Source organism: Nerophis ophidion, linkage group LG10, assembly GCF_033978795.1.
Source record: "Nerophis ophidion isolate RoL-2023_Sa linkage group LG10, RoL_Noph_v1.0, whole genome shotgun sequence".
NCBI classification, from domain to species: domain Eukaryota; kingdom Metazoa; phylum Chordata; class Actinopteri; order Syngnathiformes; family Syngnathidae; genus Nerophis; species Nerophis ophidion.
Genome location: NC_084620.1, coordinates 365903 through 386431, shown reverse-complemented (window position 1 = coordinate 386431; position 20529 = coordinate 365903). Strand labels below are relative to the sequence as shown.

Sequence of the window (20529 nt, the reverse complement as noted above, 5' to 3'; positions counted from 1 at the left end):
GAGGTTTTATTGAAAAATAAACAAAGTCAAACTGCTCAAGCCATGTCCTTCCTTGGTGGTCCTGGGAACCCCCAAGACGACGGCCTGAGACCGTCACAATAACCTAGCTGCGTGAGTCAAATATGAATCATTAAATGACTCCCGCCTCCTGGTGGTAGAGGGCGCTAGTGATCCTTCTTGCGACTACTTGGCTGCAGAAGAAGTGACAATGAGTGATGTGATATGTGCTGGGACGGATATGACGGACCTTCTGATAGCAGTTTTCTAAACTGGACTTTCAATCGCAGCAGGAGGTAATAAAGGAAGATCTCCACCGAGACAGAGAGACTTTTAAAACTGAAGAAAGATAAGGAAGACATCTATAAACAAGTTATCGATTATTTTGATCAGAAGGAGCTGGCATGGACTATATTTATAAGTAAAGGTAAGACCATAATAACGTTTTTTTATTATTAAATGTGCTTTTCATGATGGTATCCCTACATCACACTCAAAGTTTTACTGGATGCCTTTGATAAGTGCCGGAGTGGGAAGAGGTTTTAAAATAATTAGCGCATGCTTACTTTTACTGCATGCCTTTGGTAAGCACAGGAGTGAAAAGAGGTTTTAAATTAATTGGCGCCCCGGCGGCAATTCAAGGAAATTCGGTATATTGTTATGGTTTGAAAATGAAAAATATCAAAATGGCCCCCGCATGCTTAAAATTTTCCGTGTGCGGCCCTCTGTGGAAAAAGTTTGGACACCCCTGCTCTAAGTGGATTGATTGATTGATTGATACTTTTATTAGTAGATTGCACAGTACAGTACATATTCCGTACAATTGACCACCAAATGGTAACACCCGAATACGTTTTTCAACTTGTTTAAGTCGGGGTCCACGTTAATCAATTCGCGGTAGAACACAAAACCGGAAAAGCGGTTTGGTTCGTGAGAGTCGTACAAATGTGCATGTTAAATGCCTCTTATTTTGAAGGCATTACCGGAAACCCCGCGTCTGCCGCTGGTAGGCTTGACAGGCAGAGGTCAGGAGAAGCAGAAGGGCTGAGCAAGCCGGGAGGCAGCAAGACTGAAATAAACCTTGCAGCCTCAGCTTCAGCCTCATGCTTCGACTTGGACTCTTCTCCTCCGGCCTATCGTCTCAGCTGCATTGTTGTTATCCTAATATTTAGCTGAAAAACCGGAAGGAGAAAAAAGAAGAGTGCCGAGTCATGGAGCTTTATTGCCTCGAGTCGGACTCGGTGGTGAAAGCCCAGCCTGACCCGAACATCCTCAATGATCACAGAGTGTTGCAAAGTTTATTAACTACCGAGGACAGGTTTTTACCTCAATGCTCATACATCCAGCGGTTCCAGAAGGAAATTCAGCCTTATATGAGACGAATGGTTGCAGGCTGGATGCACGAGGTTTGTGCCTGTTTTAATGCTAACAAGCTAACAAGCTATCTTGGTTGTTCATGATTTCCACGTTGCTGCACGTTTTCATCCTCAAGTGGATGTTTTTTCTCCCCATTCGTGTGGACTGCTGTGACAATTGGGTGAGGATGACTCACCAAAAGGCGTGGGAGAGTCGGAAATTCCACCACGAAGACAATTCAGCCTCTAAAAAGTAGCCTAGCTTGACTATTTACATTTGCTAGCAACTTTAAAATGACCTCTTTTAAAAAAAAAAAAAAAAAGAAACTTCCTCAAACCGCACGAGACACGCATCTCAATTTGTACAAAAAACACTTTTGTGCATTGTAATATATATGTTTTAAAACGCCCATGGTTCACAGGAACTTTTTGTCGGAATTGTGTGCACAATATTCATAAACGTCTTGACAAAGCTATTTTAATGTTTGCAACAAGGAAGCAAAATGTCGAGGCGTGTTGCTTAACGACTTCCTATTGACCTCGTCGGCAACAATAAAATGTGCATTATTGCACAGCTTTTTGTATGAACCTCGTCTTTAACATCCATTTTTGTTTCAAATGCACTTAAAAATGCGTGCATTAACATTTTCTATATTTTTATTTCCAGGTGTGTGAGGAGGAGAGGAGCAATGAAGATGTCTTCCCTTTAGCCATTAATTATTTGGACAGATTCCTAGCAGTGATGCCCACAAGAAAAAGTTTCCTGCAGCTGCTGGCTGCTGTGTGCATTTTCCTGGCCTCCAAGTTAAAGGACAGCAGGCCGCTATCAGCAGAGAAGCTGTGCATGTACACAGACAACTCCATCACGCCTTCAGAGCTGCTGGTAAGCAGACCCTAACACTGTTGCAGGCAGGGGCAATCAATGCAGTTTCTTGATTGGAGGGGTCATATTCTAATGCTAATGCTTTCACGGGAAGCTTCCAGTCTTCCTTTTAAGTGCAGTGTTAAAAAAATGGCCAGATTCTTGCTTGGGTCTGGAGGAGTGTAATGCCATCTAGTGTTCAGACTGAAATTCCATAGATGCTAAGTCTATTTTTGTTGCACCAGAGCAAAGAAAAGCCCAAAAAATTCCAGTAATGGTTCAATTTTCATCAAAGTTGCTGTGTATGTATTAAATCATACAACTGATTAAACTTGGCCAAATTGTGATGTAACACGCCATATGTTTAAAGGCCTACTGAAATGAGATTTTCTTATTTAAACGGGGATAGCAGGTCCATTCTATGTGTCATACTTGATCATTTCGCAATATTGCCATGTTTTTGCTGAAAGGATTTAGTAGAGAACATCGACGATAAAGTTCGCAACTTTTGGTCTCTAATAAAAAAGCCTTGCCTGCACCGGAAGTAGCAGACGATGTGCGCAAGAGGTCACGGGTTGTGGGGCTCCTCACATCCTCACATTGATTATAATCATAGCCACCAGCAGCAAGTGCAATTCGGACCGAAAAAGGAACGAGTTCCCCATTAATTTGAGCGAGGATGAACTATTCGTGGATGAGGAAAGTTAGAGTGAAGCACCAAAAAAAAAAAGGCGACTGCTCCAAGTGACGGCATTGTGAGCGATTCAGATGTTTTCAGACACATTTACTAGGATAATTCTGGAAAATCCCTTATCTGCATATTGTGTTAATAGTGTTTTAGTGAGATTATAAAGTCATACCCGAAAGTCGGAGGGCTGCGGTGAACGCCAGTGTCTCTCAGAGAAGCCAATGGAGGAGCCAAGATCACGGCTGCCTTTTTGACAGCTACAGGAGGAGGTCGCATAATCCCCTCAAGTCTCCGGTAAGAGCCGACTTGATATCACAATTTTCCCATCCAAAAACTTGCTGGTTGACGTAGAAAAACATGTTCACTTTACCGCTCTGCGTTAAAGCTTCACAACAAACAAAGAAACACCGGCTGTGTTTCGGTGCTAATGGCAGCTGCAATCCACCGCTTTCCACCAACAGCATTCTTCTTTATAGTCTCCATTATTAATTGTACAAATTGCTAAAGATTCAGCAACACAGATGTCCAAATTACTGTGTAATTATGCGATGAAAAGAGACTACTTTTAGCCGTAAGTGGTGCTGGGCTAAAATGTCCCCTCCAACCAATAATGTCACAAACAAGCATCATTATTCCGCGACAGTTTCAACAGGAAACTCCACGGGAAATTTAAAATTGTAATTTAGTAAATTAAACCAACCTTATTGGCATGTGTTGCATTGTTAAGATTTCATCATTGATATATAAACTATTAGACTGTGTGGTGGGTAGTAGTGGGTTTCAGTAGGCCTTTAATTAAACAAGTCCCGTCCTATTGTGTCTCTCTACAGCTGTATAGGGAAATGACAAGTGACTTATTTGATGGTTTGAGCCTACATATTCCTGGATATCCTCACAGGATGGCCCGAGGAGAGCCTGCTTCTTCAGCTGGACGATAGATGTGGGGTGGGTGGGGGCATCTGTCCAGGAAGTGAGCGCATTTGCTCCAAAGCTGCACCGCGTTCATTCAGCAGACTCCACATTGGGTTAAAGCGGGTTAAATGCAAGCATGTGTGCATTAGGTTTGGTACTGCATGCTGTGACAGGTTGTCCATTATCTGCTTGATGTTGTTTATTACCGCCTGTGGGCTTCACACAACCGGCAACAATTTTCATATTGTCAGAATAAAAAGGGCAAAAAGGGAGCATGAATAATGTTTTTGTTTCATTCAACTTCTGGATGTGTGCCAATAGCATGAATGAAATCCTCAAAGTGGCCGTTAACTTCAATCGCTGGATGGCAAATATTTGCCCTTGATAACAGGAAGTACATTCACATTTGGCACCTCCCTCACTTATCTCCCTTTTTCCACTTATTTGACTCAGCGAAGATACAGCACACACACAGTGGTGTTAATTTGGGTCATGTTAAAAGTCAAATGACTCAATACCATTAGAAACCTACACAGTGTCTCAAATGTTTGACGTCAATGCACTTTTGGTGCTAATAATATGTCATTTATTCATACAAATGCAAATGAGTATAAATACACCTGAAAATATGCCTGTGAGTGTAAATAAGGGCAAAAAATAGGTAGGTATCATAATACAAGGATGCATTGCATTTGTCTACATGTGCACTACAATAATCAATTTAATTAATGTCTTATGTCCAGGGTCTTCAACTTATGTGCTCTATGACAGTGGTTCTCAACCTTTTTTCAGTCATGTACCCCCTGTGAACATTTTTTTAATTCAAGTACCCCCTAATCAGAGCAAAGCAGTTTTGGTTGAAAAAAAGAGATAAAGAAGTAAAATACAGCACTATGTCATCAGTTTCTGATTTATTAAATTCTATAAGAGTGCAAAATATTGCTCATTTGTCGTGGTCGTTCTTGAACTATTTGAAAAATAAAGATCGAAAAATAACTAAAAACTTGTTGAAAAATAAAAAAGTCATTCAATTATAAATGACGATTTCTACACATAGAAGTAATCATCAACTTAAAGTGTCCTCTTTGGGGATTGTAATAGAGATCCATCTGGATTCAGACACTTAAATCTAAACATTTCTTTACAAAAAAGAAATTTTTAACAATATTTATGGAACATGTCCACAAAAAAATCTAGCTATCAACACTGAATATTGCATTGTTACATTTCTTTTCACATTATGAACTTACATTCATATTTTGTTGAAGTATTATTCAATAAATCTATTTATAAATGATTTTTAAATTGTTGCTATTTTTAGAATATTTAAAAAAAATCTCACGTACCCCTTGGCAAACCTTCAAGTACCCCCAGGGGTACACGTATCCCCATTTGAGAACCACTGCTCTATGACAGTGACTTTTGTTTACAATAAGCACTAACATTTATAGGACTCTTTTCACATTGGAATATTAACAACTGAAAAAATAGTTTATTTTGGAAAAGAGTGTAACTGCATCATTTTGTGTCATTCGATATGAACATGTAAAAGTGCTTAATGTTAGGCCTGAGCCATTATTAACATTTTGCAGGAGGATATTGTCCCATGAAATCATTTCTAGTGAACAATATTTTTTCAAGACCAAAGAAGCGCTAATGAAATAATAATGCAATTTACCATTTCAAACGCAATTTCTCATTATGTTTTACCATTATAATTAGGTCAAATTTAATATACAAAATAAATAAACAAAAATAAAATGTACTCTCAATTTGTCTTTTGCACTTCAATAAATATCGAACAACTTGAAGTGTAGTTTTTTCCCCAGTTGGAAAAACTAAGTCGCGTGTTTTTTGTCTTTTTTTGGGTTGCTATCACTTTCCAACGAATGTATATACTGGCTCATCCGTCCGTGTTGTTTGGCTCATCTTGCTCATTCGGTTTGAAGCTGAAATATTCCCACACTGGAACATTTGGCTTTGCAATGATATTTTTATCCTTCTAAATTTCGTTACCTTGCGGGGCTTTTCACGAGCGAGCCGCTTGTGTGTAAGATAGCGCCCCAGCTCCGCCCATCAAGACAAAGATTGTCGACGTCTGACAGGAGGATTCACTCCCTTCATTTACTTCTGCTAGTGAATAAACATGCTTAGTTGTTGAGAGCGATGCACAGAGTGAACCCTCTTGCACCCTGGAGACGTAAAAACAACAAACACGGACATAATTACGACAATGTTATAGTTTATTTCCATGTTGTTAATTGATTTGACTATTGGCTCATATTTATTTAATGTACATATTTGTCTGACCCTGCGACGTGCTGCTGATAGCTCGCAAGTAAGGATGCAACGATTTGAAAATTTAATATGATTGTGACCAAAAGTATCATGGTATTTTTCCGTTTTACTTTGTAAAGGCTTTAGGCGGTGTTTTTTAATAAAGACAAAACAAGGGTTGCATGACCGGTTTATGTGACGTCGTGCAGATTGACTTCCTGTTGTAGACATGTCCATGTACATTATACACCTTCACATCTATCACTCTGTTCTACAGCTTGTAGGTTCAATGACAGCCTTGAATATTAGACAGCAAAAGTGTTTATACAAGTTTAGATTTGGTATGATGTTTGTAATGGGGAAATACATCAATGTCTTTTGAAGTGAAGTGAATTATATTTATATAGCGCTTTTCTCAAGTGACTCAAAGCGCTTTACATAGTGACACCCAATATCTAAGTTACATTTAAACCAGTGTGGGTGGCACTGGGAGCAGGTGGGTAAAGTGTCTTGCCCAAGGACACAACGGCAGTAACTAGGATGGCACAAGCGGGAATCGAACCTGCAACCCTCCAGTTGCTGGCACGGCCATTCTACCAACCGAGCTACGCCGCTAATATTAATTTTGTATTCATATTAGCGTTTAAACAAGCTTGCCATTAGTGCGCTAGCTTGCATCTTTGGTAAATGCCCAGTTTCACCGGGGCCTGAGTATATTGAATTATCGTAATCCCGTAATTTATTACGGGATTACGATAATTTTTAATTCAAAACGGTGATACTAATCATGGTGGGGTTTTACTGCAGTCCATCATTGGAACCGGTTATTGCCAAATCCTTACCCGCAAGCTACCAGGTGGAGTGGAGACCCTTGCATTAGGTGCTCAACGACAAAACTAGCAACAAAAACGGCGGGTGAAGTGTTCAACAGTTGTACGTTACAGTTCCATTCCAGTCCTGTGGGGGCAGTAATACTCAGTACACAGTGATTGACACCATCCAGGCAAATGCAGGGTTCACGATGACTATTTGATGTGTCACACTTAGTCATGGGTATCAACGAGCTTAGCAGCAATATTTGTCGTAATCTTTTTACGATGTAGAAAGTCCAGTGGCGCATGTGGAGTCAGCGGTTGGGGGGTGGCTGCACGCTAAGACTTGTGACAGGAAAGAAGGCGCTCGCTGCCTTGGAGCGGCTCGTCACATGTCGCCGCTGTGCACACAAAGGATGTGAGGAATGAGAAAGGCACGCAGTTGATAAAATACTGAGAGCTTGTGGTGCGATAGAATAAAGGATTTAAAGGACTTGCTCAGTATGTTTACATGCTGTTGGAGGAAATTGGGTTTTTTATTTGCGACATTCCTCCGTCATCAATGCTTTGAAAGCGACCCGAAAGTCTTGTCTTTTTCTCTCCTTTAGTTTTCGTGTGTTGCACAGCATCTGTGTCACAATTGTAATAATTGTTTTGCATTTACATACTCAATTGTTCCTTTGGGAAATTCCAATCTTCAATATTTAAAAAAAATAATTGACAGTACTAAGGGTGTCCCGATACTAGGTTTTCACTTCTACCACTATACCGATATTAGTCTAACACAATGTCAGAAATCTTACATCCTAATTTTGTAGTGTGTAAGTGTAAAAGTTTGATCAAGTGACATTTGTCAAACAGAACAATGGTAGCTAGGAAAAACACTAATCTAATTACTGTTAATTGGCAGGAATGGACTTATGCTGTATGTAAATGTAGGTGGAGTGGTAATTGTTTTTTGGTGATACTAAGTGGCCACAATAATTCAATTAAGCTTATGATGCAAACACGTTTGTTACTGAATACATTGTAATACGCTTCCGTCTTGGAGACTTAGTCTGTGCAGCAATAATTGTTTGATACTTGTTTATATTGACCAATTTGCTCCTTTAGACCACACTATTGTTCAATGAAAGTGCTATTTTGTGCTCAGCCGTTGTGTAGCTGCTAGCTCCTTGTAGCCTATGCATAGCCTACCATGTTTACCTTTTTGTAAATTACTTCACTAAAATACAAGAAAAGACCAACCTGTGTGCTTATTTAAAGACAATAAAATGTTAACTCGTTGTCCGACTCTGTTTTGAAGTTTATATAAGACATTTTACATGAAATACGTTTTTTTGGGGGGCTGATATCAGACTGATACTAATTTCGGAACACAATCAAGCAGTACACAAACTGTGCAATTCAACTGTCTGTAGTCATTTTGGCTACTCAATTCTGCAAATGTAAATCTGGATTTTCTTGTTTAGAATTGAGGTGGCGAATATCTGTGTTTTTTTTTTCCACACACACACACACACATACACTCGCACAGCCAAGATTTAAATTGCAAGGTAAAAAATGTGTGCTAAAAGTTCAAGTCAAATTTAAACTGCTTTCATTTCATTAGAAGAGAACTGTCTCGTCAAGCTGCTCTGTTGTATTTACACGCAACGATATATTCTCACTTCTCCTATTGTCTAACCTCATGGTCGCAAACTTTACCCACATCCCTGAAGCCAGTCATATACCTGTACAACCAGGCCATCAAGGTATCTGACAGAGAACCTGTGAGGTGGCATTACGAAACACAAGCTTTTTACATTAGAAGATTTTGTAAATTTTAGCTCACTGAAATTTTTTTAAATGTCCAACTAATCATGTGCCGCTGCTGGACGTCAAGGCTCTTGCAGACTTGACACTGAATCCTCAGTTAGTGGGGACTGACTGTGTGGTTCGTAAGTTCAAAGTATCTTTTGGACAATCCACCTTTTCTTCTAAAGGACCCAGACTGTGGAACACTCTTCCCACCAAATTAAAATTGCAAAAAGACCTAAACCTCTTTACCTGATATCTGAAACTGTGGCAGAAATCAGATCAAAGTTGTACACATTATTAATATATTGTACATTTTCATTCATTGTATATTTTGTAACATTAACACATGTTCTGTATCCTTTGGACAGGTGTTAAAAAATTGCATTTTCTTGCTATAACACTTAAGGCAGTGCATCTGGTTTGTCCAATGTAACTGTTGTGTCAATATCAAATAAATCAGGTGGTTTGTTTGATTATTATACTCCGCCTTGTCTTGTTCTGCATGAAAAACACTTGAAGAGGTTTTTCTGCCGTTCTTCTTTTGACGGGGACTAACAAAAAGCAAGTTAAAATGGACAAAAATACCAGGGTATCGAAGCCAACTCGCCCTGGTCGGCCTTGGGGTAGGGAGAGTAAGATGGTATTGTCGGTCAACATGCTGACAGTGCAGCGAATAATTCTTGAGTAAAAGGACAGCGTTTTTGTGATGCAATTAAATCGTCATTTAACAGTCCCTCCAGGATTTCGCAATTTCACGGAAAATGAACCACTCTGAGCACATCATCAATATTTTTCCAATTTTTGTGGAAATCCTGTGCTTTTTGAGGTTAAGGTTTCAATGAAAACTTGAAACATTAATTGCAAATTCACAAAGTACATTCCATGGTATTGGCTCAAAAGAACTCTTTGAAAAAGCTGCCGCAAATTCTGGCATTTTGGGCTAAAACATTTTAAAAAAGCCAGTAAAATCCTGGAGGGACTGATTTTAAAAAAACTGGATTGCATATTTAGTGCGGGTCCAGTTTGTGACGGCATCGTTTCTCCAAACACACCGGGGTTGAGCACACAAAGCGCTTGCAAAAAGCGACCGTATTTACATAGCCACCTACTGTAGCCTCGGCAGCGGTAGTTGGTGTGCAGCGACTGCTTCATGTGTCACCTGGATGTTTCAGGATTGGGAGCTGGTGGTGCTGGGCAAGTTGAAGTGGAACATGGCGGCGGTCATTCCCAACGATTTCGTGGAGCACATCATACGCCGGCTGCCCCTCCCCAAGGAGAAGGTGGCCATGGTCCGCAAGCACACGCAGACCTTCATCGCACTATGCGCCACAGGTAGTCCCACCTTGACCTAACCCTCGGTCTTCACCAAGACTCCCCCTACCCCAACACCCTGAAAGCTTTCCCACGCGTGCAAGCATTCCCCCGTCATGAGTCATCATACATGTGACCTATTTCTCACTTCTCCTATCCCACAATAGCTGACTTCACTGCGCTGCAGGCCCTGGAAATCACCCTGTCCATCCTTCTCCTATCCTATCACACCAACTCCTCCTCTCCTCCTCATCCGTGTTATTTGTTGACAGGGAAGCCTCCAGGTTGAAAAAGTCATGGCGACGATCCCGTGATCTCCCTTCCTATCTTCCTTCCTGCTCGGCCTCGTGTCCAAAATAAACATTTTTTTCCCCCTTAAGTTTTTCCTCTCTCTCTCTGTTGTCTTATAACATTCCCCTGCCTGTGCTTGGAATCTCACTAATATTTTCATATCCTGGACAGCAGCGCTGGTCCAACGCTCTGTTTAACGTCACGCTTTGTGTGCCGCCGCCACCTTCTCCCTGCTAACTCAATGGCAGGAAATGCAGCAAAGGAGGTCACTTGGGTGCAGTAAAGACCCTCCCATCAGCCAGAGACCGTTATTGCCTTGATGTAGCCTCACACTTAACTTTATGTATGTATGAACTAGGGGTGTAACGGTACACAAAAATTTTGGTTCGGTACGTACCTCGGTTTAGAGGTCACGGTTCGGTTCATTTTCGGTACAGTAAGAAAACAACAAAATGTAAATTTTTTTGTGTTATTTATTTACCAAATTTGTAAACAATGGCTTGATCCTTTTAACATTGGGAAGACTATAATAATTCTGCCCACGTTAATCCATATTAAACTGCCTCAAGTTGTTGCTTACATGAAATAAAATTACACAACTTTTCTTCTACATATAAAAAGTGCGACATTAAACAGTTTCAAGTCAACTCATCATGCTTAATTTATTACAGCATTGGGGAAGCCTGTAGTTGATTTTTATTATGTAATTGTTATATTTGTATCAAAATGCAGTGACCCTGCCATTCAAAACCAGGCTGCTACGTTACTAATGATTAATGTAACTATTGCTGAAAAAATAGTACAATAGCAATAGGAGAGACTATTCATCCCTGAACACCATGGAGTTCATGTAGGTTTTATGATGCACTTACATTATTTTATACACTATCAGAGACAGAAACTCTTAATTTAATATAATGTCCTTTTTTGCTGCTTTAACACACTTCAATCAACACTGTCCGTAACTCACACACACACAAACACGCACACACCGCAAAATGAGCTAATGTTAGGCTAAAAGCTAACTAGCCTTCACCTCAAACCAGGACTGCGAGTAAGCTGAGCTGCAGTTTGTTTCTAGAAGGTCAACGGGCTCATAGTGATGTTTAGAAAGTAGGTGACGTAGAAGTGTTTAGTATAATTTGGGGAGAGTCCGTCGCTCCCCTGCTAAAGACCTATCTGCTCGAGATGCGCTTTGAATACGCACTGCTGATTGGCTTGTTACCGCTACGGTTGTAACCAATCAGATGGTTGTGTGGGAGGGACAATGCGGAACGGAGCGGAGCAACTTGTTAAGACTTAAGCATAGGCGGCTACTTCATGTTTGTGTGGAACTTGTTCGGTACTCCTTCGCACCGAACCGGAACCCCCGTACCGAAACGGTTCAATACAAATTCCACCCTTAGTACGAATATTTCCTATCACCGTTGTTGTGACCTAAATTATCAGTTATCGCGATATTGTTTAATGTGCTCAAAAAGTACTTCTGCACGGACTGAAATCCATTGACCAAGTATTTAAAATGAATAGACAGTGCTAGAAAGCCTGCTATTTTACATGCTTTGTGTTTATTGCTTATCGTTCACAATCTTTACAAACAAGAACACAAGTGTTTATTTATTCTTTAATTCTCAAGATGATACAAACGCTTTTAAGATGTGGCTAACGGGAGTCACCATCATAGCCTTCTAAGCCCACAAAAAAAAAATTCAAAATCCTTAAACGCATTATGTACACACTGCAAGTATATTGCTTGTGTTCCATTTACCTGGAAGTGGGAAGTCGTAGCTGGGAACGACATCACAGCCGAGTTGTGAGCGTTCCAGTTACAATGTCGGAAATCAAGATGGCCACATCCTGGAAAGCTATCTTGGTACTTGCCTTGTCTAAATACAAACAACTTATTAAAAAAATACGGACTCTTCCTGCCGCCTTCAAACACGGTGGATGAAAAGAAAATACAGACGCTATTGCTAGTGATGTAGAACGTATATCCAGCCATCCATTTCCTACCGCTTGTCCCTTTTTGGGGCCGCGAGGGGTGGTGGAGCTTATCTCCGCTGCATTCGGGTGGAAGGCGGGGTACACCCTTGCAAAGTCTCCACCTCATTGCAGGACGTATATAACGTATATATCATATGAAATAAATGTAGTTTACACTACAGTGAAGTTACAAAATATTAATGTACAATAAATTGTATATGGCTGATTTACTGCGACAAAAACTAATCAGAAGTGCTAAGAACGTATATTAAAGAAGCGGATATAATTGTTTACATCCATTGCAGCTATCTTTGAAATAAACACAGGGATAGTGAGAATGTTCAAACTTTCCGAGTCAGAAATCCGACCTTGAGGGGTGTTCCAGTGGAAATTTTGACTCGGAACTCGGAAATTCAGACTTCTCAGTGCACATTGAACTCTCCATATAATAATAATAATAATGTAGTAACAGATAGGTTCATAACAATAAAGTATTTTGGTCATTTTAGGCATTACGCAAACTTATATACTTTGCGCATTTATTTCTGTTCCCATAGCAAAATCAATCAATCCATTCCAACTTCCGGCAATAAATGTCTTCCTACTTTCAGAAACATCTGATTTTCATGGCAAACTTTGTAACAGATGACAAAAATTGCTATTTTTGGGGCAAATCATGATTCATAACCTTATATTTTTGAACCTGAACATACAGTAGATTAACTGCTGGTTATAGAAGCGAGCACAAAGACAGTGTGATACTTTGGAGCAGACCGAAACAGAGAGTCAGAAGACTGGTGTAGATTGAAGCTCCAAATGTGGAACCAAACTATGCCGACATAAATGGCGTGGTTACCCAAAATCAACTGGAAAAAACGTCCCGTCTTGACCAAACATTGATTATGATACATGCAGCACATCATGCTTGTTAGTACACTGTCAAGTTAGCAGTGTACAAACAAAACATGAAATGTGGGTTAATACTTTACACATACCGTAATATAAGTTCATGTTTTTCAGTCAGTACATATTGGTGGTGTGTTGTGCATTACAAACCCAAAAGCCATTAGTTGCTGAGGCAAGAAGCTAGCTTACAGCTAATGCCGTCGCACGGGGATGCGTCACTACAATAAAGTTTCTGCAGCTTGGTTATTATACAGGTTACAGAACTCAATATAAGTATTGTTGCCGCTTTTATGGATGCATTGGTAAAGTAATTTAGAGGCAGAATGGATTTCTCCCATTAGCTACATTGCTAACCACCTAGAACAAGCCGATTATCACAAACTAGAATGCAAATAAAAAAATGTTTTGACTTGTCTCTCATAAAACATTTTAACAACAAGCAAAATTCCACATAAAGTGCCGTTCCCCTTTTTGACAAGCATGTGTGCTACAAAAGGAAGAGACAAAAAAAGTTGTATTTCTGGACATATTTGTTTTGCTTTAGTTTTTTACTTTCTTTTTGTACCTCCTACATGGAGTTGGGTACAGAGTTTGGTACTTTTATAGATACCGAACAAAGTCTGTCTGTACCCCTGTGTATCGATTCACGTAAAATCAAATGGTACCATGTTTTGATAGATTTTGTTACACATGACGCCACTTCCGGTTGCAGACTGCACACTTCCTTAAATACCTGTAGCAGACTGCCTCCAGTTAATGTTGTACTTTTTCTTGCCAACAAAGTAGGGATGTACTCATACAAAAATTTCACATCACTGTCATTATCACAGTGTTGTTGAATGTGCTCAAAAAGTGCTCATACACACTTACAACCAAGTTTTATTAAAATAATGAATAGCCACAAAATATACTTCCTTGGCAGAGAAAGTATGTTATATAATGATATTGTTTTGGCTACTCAAGAGCCATATATTTTTTATGTTTAAATATGTTAACTTCTTCCATTTTACTTTGTAAACATTTGTGTGTTTTTAATAATAAAGAAAAAGCATGTTGGGTACATCACATCGGGTTTATGTGATATCACACATATACACTTCCTGTTGTCATATTGCTTCGAGTATTGATCAATATGTCGGTCTGAGAACACAGCCTGTAGGTTTTATGTACACAATTGAATATCTTAGTTGCTCAGACAGCATGAGTTTGGATTAGGGAATGTTTTTTTTTTTATTAGAAAAAGACAATAATGTAGCTTGTGTTCATGTTATCACTTAAGTTAGCTAGTGCTAGCTTGCTTTTTCAGTAAATGAGCAGTGTCACCAGTGTTTGAGTTTATCAATGGCATTAATCATGGTTTTACGATCATTTTAATTAAAAAACTTAATACTAACAGTTGGTAGTTTGACCAAAGTTTGTCGTATTGTATATTGTCACATCACTACAACAAAGCAAGCAAGCCTGATAGAAAGTTCTCAAAAGTAAGGCTTCACTTTTAAAAATACACTATATCGATGCTAATTCACATTGTAAATGCTATACACATGATTACAATTAGCATTAGCGATTATACATGATTTCAACACCTCCAAATTTGGTATTGAAATTACAACAACGATGTATGTTACAATCAAACAGTTGTGTAGTGAGTACAATACTTACAGTATAAAAACTTTGTAGGACTCAACAAAATACAAGACCGAGCACATTCGATTTAATCTGATATGAATGCTTACTCGCAAATGAGACTCAGAAGATACGAAATATACCAACTGGAAAGTACATTTAAGTTAAACCACTTTTAAATGTTAAAAAAATATATTTTATTATTAAGCAAATTAACATTGATTACGACATGAACACACAAAAAAGTAACAAAAATTGGTACTGTTGAGTACCAGATCCAGATTAAATGTGGAAGGTACCAATCTCTACTCCCACAGCATCTATAAAAATATACTGCACACACGTCATGGCCTTTTAAGCCAAATATGACCCAATATCCCCAACTCTTCACCCCAAATAGATTGTAGTTTTGTATATACGTATATATATATATACTGTGTATATGGGTGTGTTTTAGTGGTTTGTGCCTGCTTCCTGTAAGCGGCCACAGTGAGCAAAGAGAGCGGCAAACTGCTGTGGTTGCACAGTAATGTTAATGTTTGGAAGTTTTATAAGTAGTCTTATGAACAGCTGGTTCTGGGACAAGCAAGAAGGCTCACGATGACTCGGACACACATTCATCGTTAGGTTATTCATGTTGCAAGTTGAAAGTTCAAAATGCAAGTTTCTATTGCAGGAATTTTGTAGAATGCCTCTTTTTATAATGTTAGCGCCTCCATTCAACGCGTCTGACTTTTTTTTGTCCGCAAAGGATTAATAACATGAAGCCCTTTAGAGAAGAAGCCACAGGGGAACGTGTGTGTGGAAGCAGAAATAAGTTTGTATATAAGTATTCAGGTATAATATGAACCTGTTTAACGAGAACAGTCCTGAAGAAGTCAGTTTTAATTGTCACATGACCCCACAGCTCCTCACCTTTTAGGTGAAAGCTATCAGTCTTAACACTAAAATAGGGCTTCAATGATTGATTAAACTGATTAATTTGATTCAGTTTCCCCCAGATTGCTAATACACTTGCGGCCGGGGTGGCGTGGCTAGGGGCTTGGTCTATATGATGTTTTCACAATTTGCATTATCTGCCATGATGCATATATTTTCTTTTAAAATGTTAAAAAAAATTATATATGTATTTCTTAATGTATTTTTTCTTATTTTGCTTTATTTTTCAGGTGTTTATTGTACAATGACCTTTTGAGAATTTCTAAAGTTTGTAGATACTTTCTTTTAGTGACTTTTTCTTTGTTAAAAATGGCTATCCACAAAACTCGATTATTTTTCTGGTATTATTGAATACTGTACTCGTGTTTAAAGACTCTTTACTTTTGTCGCTGGATCTACACGACGAACATGGAGCACATGGATTTAAATGGGTGTAATTCTGAATTTTATATGGTGCTTTAACCATATTGTGACCATGTGTGTTGACTTTTTGTGTTGGTTGCAGTTTTTTTTTCTTCGCACCATGACTAGGGAAGGTTGTTTGGATTGGGTCATATATATCAATGAAATGAAATAAGTAAACATTTCTGGTCATTGACTTGAAATACTCACACTGTCCACAACATAGTGGAAGATTTGCAGCAATTACATTGTCAGATGTTTAAAATTGATTTGGAAACACCCTGGTGGCCAGATTATTTATTAAAACTCATGACATTGCGTGGGCCAAACTTAGGACGTCGACTCGCTGCACATGGTCCGTGATCTGTAGTTTGGACACCACGGGCTTACGTCATCACATTTGGTTTTGGAAGTGCTGTTTCGGCAGCTGAATTCTCGGTGCATTACTAGTCAATAGAGGGCCAATATTAGTCTATATATATATATCCATTCATACATTGTTACATACAATTGTTTTCATGTAAAACTCCCTCATTTTTTTAGGTAGGGCAGCTTTTATTTTGCCGGAACGAGCCGACACGATCATGTAGGCGAAACGCTGCCATTAGGGAAAAAAATCGAAGATTCTTACTGTGGTGTTTTTGTTAATCATTTAATGAGCATAAATAATAATTTATTAAATGTGGACCGCAAGGAATGCCTGGAACTTTAAACACTTGGACATAGTTTCTGCACGCCCTCTGCAATAGAGAGTACATGAGTGCAGGGTTGTGTGTGTGGCAGTGAACAGTGTTTTATTTTTCCTGTTTACTATTGTAAACATGTGAAAAGTGCAATTTGAATGTCAAATGTTTATTTATTAAAAGAAAGAATGAAGGTTAGGACAGGGAGAACAAAGGTTTATATCAACTATTTTCCCTGTTAAGTGTTTTATCCGATTAATCGAACAAACTTCATTACTAAAACAATCAATAGCTGCAGCCCTACCCTAAAACTCAATTCTTATGTTCTAATTTAAATTAAGACTACAATTGAGTTCTGCATGACGTTGTATGCTTCCAAGTAAAGATTAAATGATATGATCATGTCATATCAGAGTTAATGTGATCAACATTATTGCGGTATTGTTGAATCTGCCTACAAAGTACTTCTAATTGTTATATAATGTGCACAATTGAATAGCTTGGTTGTTCAGACAGCAATGTGTTTAGACAAGTTTAGATTGGGATACTTGGTTTCTTAAAAGGGAAAGACAAAATGTGTCTTGTTTTCATGTTAGCCCATCAAAGCACTGTTAACTTTTGGGAGTTTACCGTTTTTTATCATTAGTATTGGTTATCTTTATACCCCTACTTTCAACTTTATGAAACAGTTTGGAGAAGTGCAAAAAGGTGTGTTTGGTGTGGAAGAACTTGACCTGTAACCTCCCAAATGCTCACATTTTCCCACAGACGCATGACAAAATCTTGTGACAAAGAGTGGAAGCAATGTGCGTGCGGGCATGCGTGCACTCTCCAAAAAGGGCGAATAACTGTCAGGTTTTAGGCTTGTGTTGCTTCAGTAGTCTGTGCAACATCCATCCGTGTGCGTTCAGGCCCTTCTGCACGTGCTCTGCAAGGACTCGTTCCCAGAAGCCCAGGCGCGGGCGGCAAGTCTGTGGATTCCTGCCCTGTTTTTCTAATCATGACTTTTTCTCCAAGGGGGGAAAACATACAATTTCCCCCCTGTTTTGGAAATTCAGACCCTGGGAAAGTGAAGCACTGCTGCTGTGCGACTCGTTGCTTAAATAGTCTTCTCCTTCTTCTACCAGACGACCGCCTTGCCATGAACCCCCCCTCCATGATCGCCAGCGGCAGCATGGGGGCCGCCGTCTGTGGCCTGCAGCTGGACCACAGTGACCAGAGACTGGCTCGAGATAACCTGACCGACCTGCTTGCCAAGATCACCAACACAGAAGTGGTAAGCGAGTGTAGACAATATGAGAAGAGGAGCGATTCGGAGCTGTTTATCCTTTGCTGCTATAAAGAGCAGCGGCAGAGCGGGAATGTGTCCTTAAAACTCCAAGCCCACATTCTTGCGGTCGCACACATGCAGTTTCTGCTGGGGAGCTCTTTGCCCCTCCTAATGGAGAAACATGCGCACCATGGAGATCAGATTTTTTTTTTTAAGTGCATAATGTTCAATAGTATAGTTTGGCCCACAGTTTTGTAGGCAATCAATTATCGAAGCAATCAGTGGTTGAACCCGGAGTCTTAATTCTTCATCTTAGCAAGACATTTTTAATGCAGTTGAGGTCTGCTATTATAGCCGCCATCTTTTCAAACTTGTCTACTTCCTAAATTTTTTTACCCCCATCTTATTATCTTTGCAGCTGTGGAGGGGGCACAGGTAGTGGGAGGGTAAACACTGACACAAACAAGCATCGCAAAGTGGTAGAATGACTTGAGATCGCTCCTCGCCAATTACATACTAACTGTCGCATTTCAAAAAATGACTGTCAAAATAGAAGAAAGAAAGACAATAGACTGAATTCACAAATTCAACACTTGCAGCACGTATGATAATCAATGTGTCTGCTCCTCGCCAGTTTTGTAAAACAACTAGTCAAAATAAAAGACAATCCAAATAGCCGAAAGGATGCAAAAAATAATTTACTGCAATCACTCCTCGGTTTTTAACGTAGTTACCTGTTCCTGGTGTGCAAAAAGGCAGTGAAGCAATCAAAGTCAAAAACCTGCGGCATATGACACCTTCCCTGTATGAGCAAGCATGCAGCAGGTTTTTGATTTTGTCGATGGTTTTAGAGTCATACTACTCTTCAAATGAGTTCTGTCAGAAAAGGAGACTATTTCCTACAGTTGGCAAGGAGCAATCATTACACGTGCATCAGGTTTTGACTTGGACCGTTTGAGTCACTTTTCTTTTATATAAGTTGTTTAATGAAATGTGACATTATCGCATATAATCAAATTAATTATTACGTATACCGCAGGTTTTGCCTTTGTAGATTGAGGATTTCCTTACTCTGGGGTCCTACTATTGTATTGCTACTGAATTATTTAAAAAAGATAAAATTTATATTATGACGTGCTGCAAGTTGTGACTTCTTTTAGAAAAAGATGACTATCGTTTACAACTTGTGAAAAACAATAGCAGAAATTATCCCGCATCTACTGTATACAACTTGATGAATCATTTTGGAGTCACCTACTCTCTTTCATTTTGACTGAGTTGTTTTATAAAAGCTGTCGGATATGGCATATAACTGGCAGGGAGTGGTATAGCCCGGTTGGTAGAGTGGCCGTGCCAGCAACTTGAAGGTTCCAGGTTTGATCCCCGCTTTGGACCATCCTTGTCACTGCCGTTATGTCCTTGGGCAAGACACTTTACCCGCCTGCTCCCAGTGCCACCCACACTGGTTTAAATGTAACTTAGATATTGGGTTGCACTATATAAAAGCGCTTTGAGTCACTAGAGAAAAGCGCTATATAAATGTAATTCACTTAACTTCACATTTTTACACGTGTTGCAGGTTTGGACTAGGTTGATTTTTTTTCACAGCCTTTCTGCTGTATATCAATTAACTGCTTTTAGAAAAATGTGCTTAAAACTGAGGAACTATCGCAGTAAATTGTACTGAATTATTTTTTTTTTAAGTCACATTTATTGTAGGACATGTGCTGATATGTTGTCACTTATTTTAGAAAAAAATTGTTGAGCAATCGCAGTCATCTTTTTTTTAATAAAAGCTGTCGTTATGGAATATGACTGAGGAGGAGCGATCACATGAATTATATATGTAATTAGCGATATGCTGTAACTGTCACTTTTTCTGGAAAAAAATCAATAGACGTCAAAATAAGCCACAAAGTCCCAAATTGGTAGCTCAAAGAGGTTGCCTTGTAAATAAACAAAGCAACGCTATGTGGTTTAATGAAAGCAGAAAAGTTGGAGACAACTGTGACCTGCGAGGTTTACTTTAAAATATCTTTTTACTTTCTTTTGTTGCTTTTTTTTTGGAAGCTTTGTCTCTAAATCATCGCTTGTCCGAGTAAAACTTAGCAGCAATGTTTAGCTCACAATTAACGCTCATCACCAGCGACCTCGTCCTGTGCCGCCCGGAGCGCCGCCAATCCTAAAAAGGCCACACTTCTGAGGAGCGCCGCCGCCGAGCTTTGTGGTCGCATTGCTATGGCGACGTGGGCCCCACAACCTCCTCCGCCGTCACAACAGGCAGCTTCATCGGGTTCCAATTACCCGTACATTTCAAAGGAATGTTATGTGAACCTCCTTTGTCCCCCCTTTGCGAGTGGCGGTGCATTCTTGAAGCAGCCGGCTCGCGGCCGACCCACGACCTCCCACGTCTGC

The 20529-nt window shown here is 39.5% G+C and overlaps 1 protein-coding gene across 1 annotated transcript in view; it reads left to right on the top strand.

The window, feature by feature from the left end:
- Positions 1–992: 992 nt before the first annotated feature.
- The window catches only part of LOC133559969 (G1/S-specific cyclin-D2-like), a 35355-nt gene continuing 15818 nt past the window's right edge, over positions 993–20529 (top strand). Inside the window, exons 1-4 of the mRNA XM_061911964.1 lie at positions 993–1403; positions 2020–2235; positions 9876–10035; positions 17972–18120. Of these exons, the coding sequence (XP_061767948.1) occupies positions 1209–1403; positions 2020–2235; positions 9876–10035; positions 17972–18120 (720 nt within the window). The 5' untranslated portion in view covers positions 993–1208. The remainder of the gene's footprint in view (positions 1404–2019; positions 2236–9875; positions 10036–17971; positions 18121–20529) is intronic.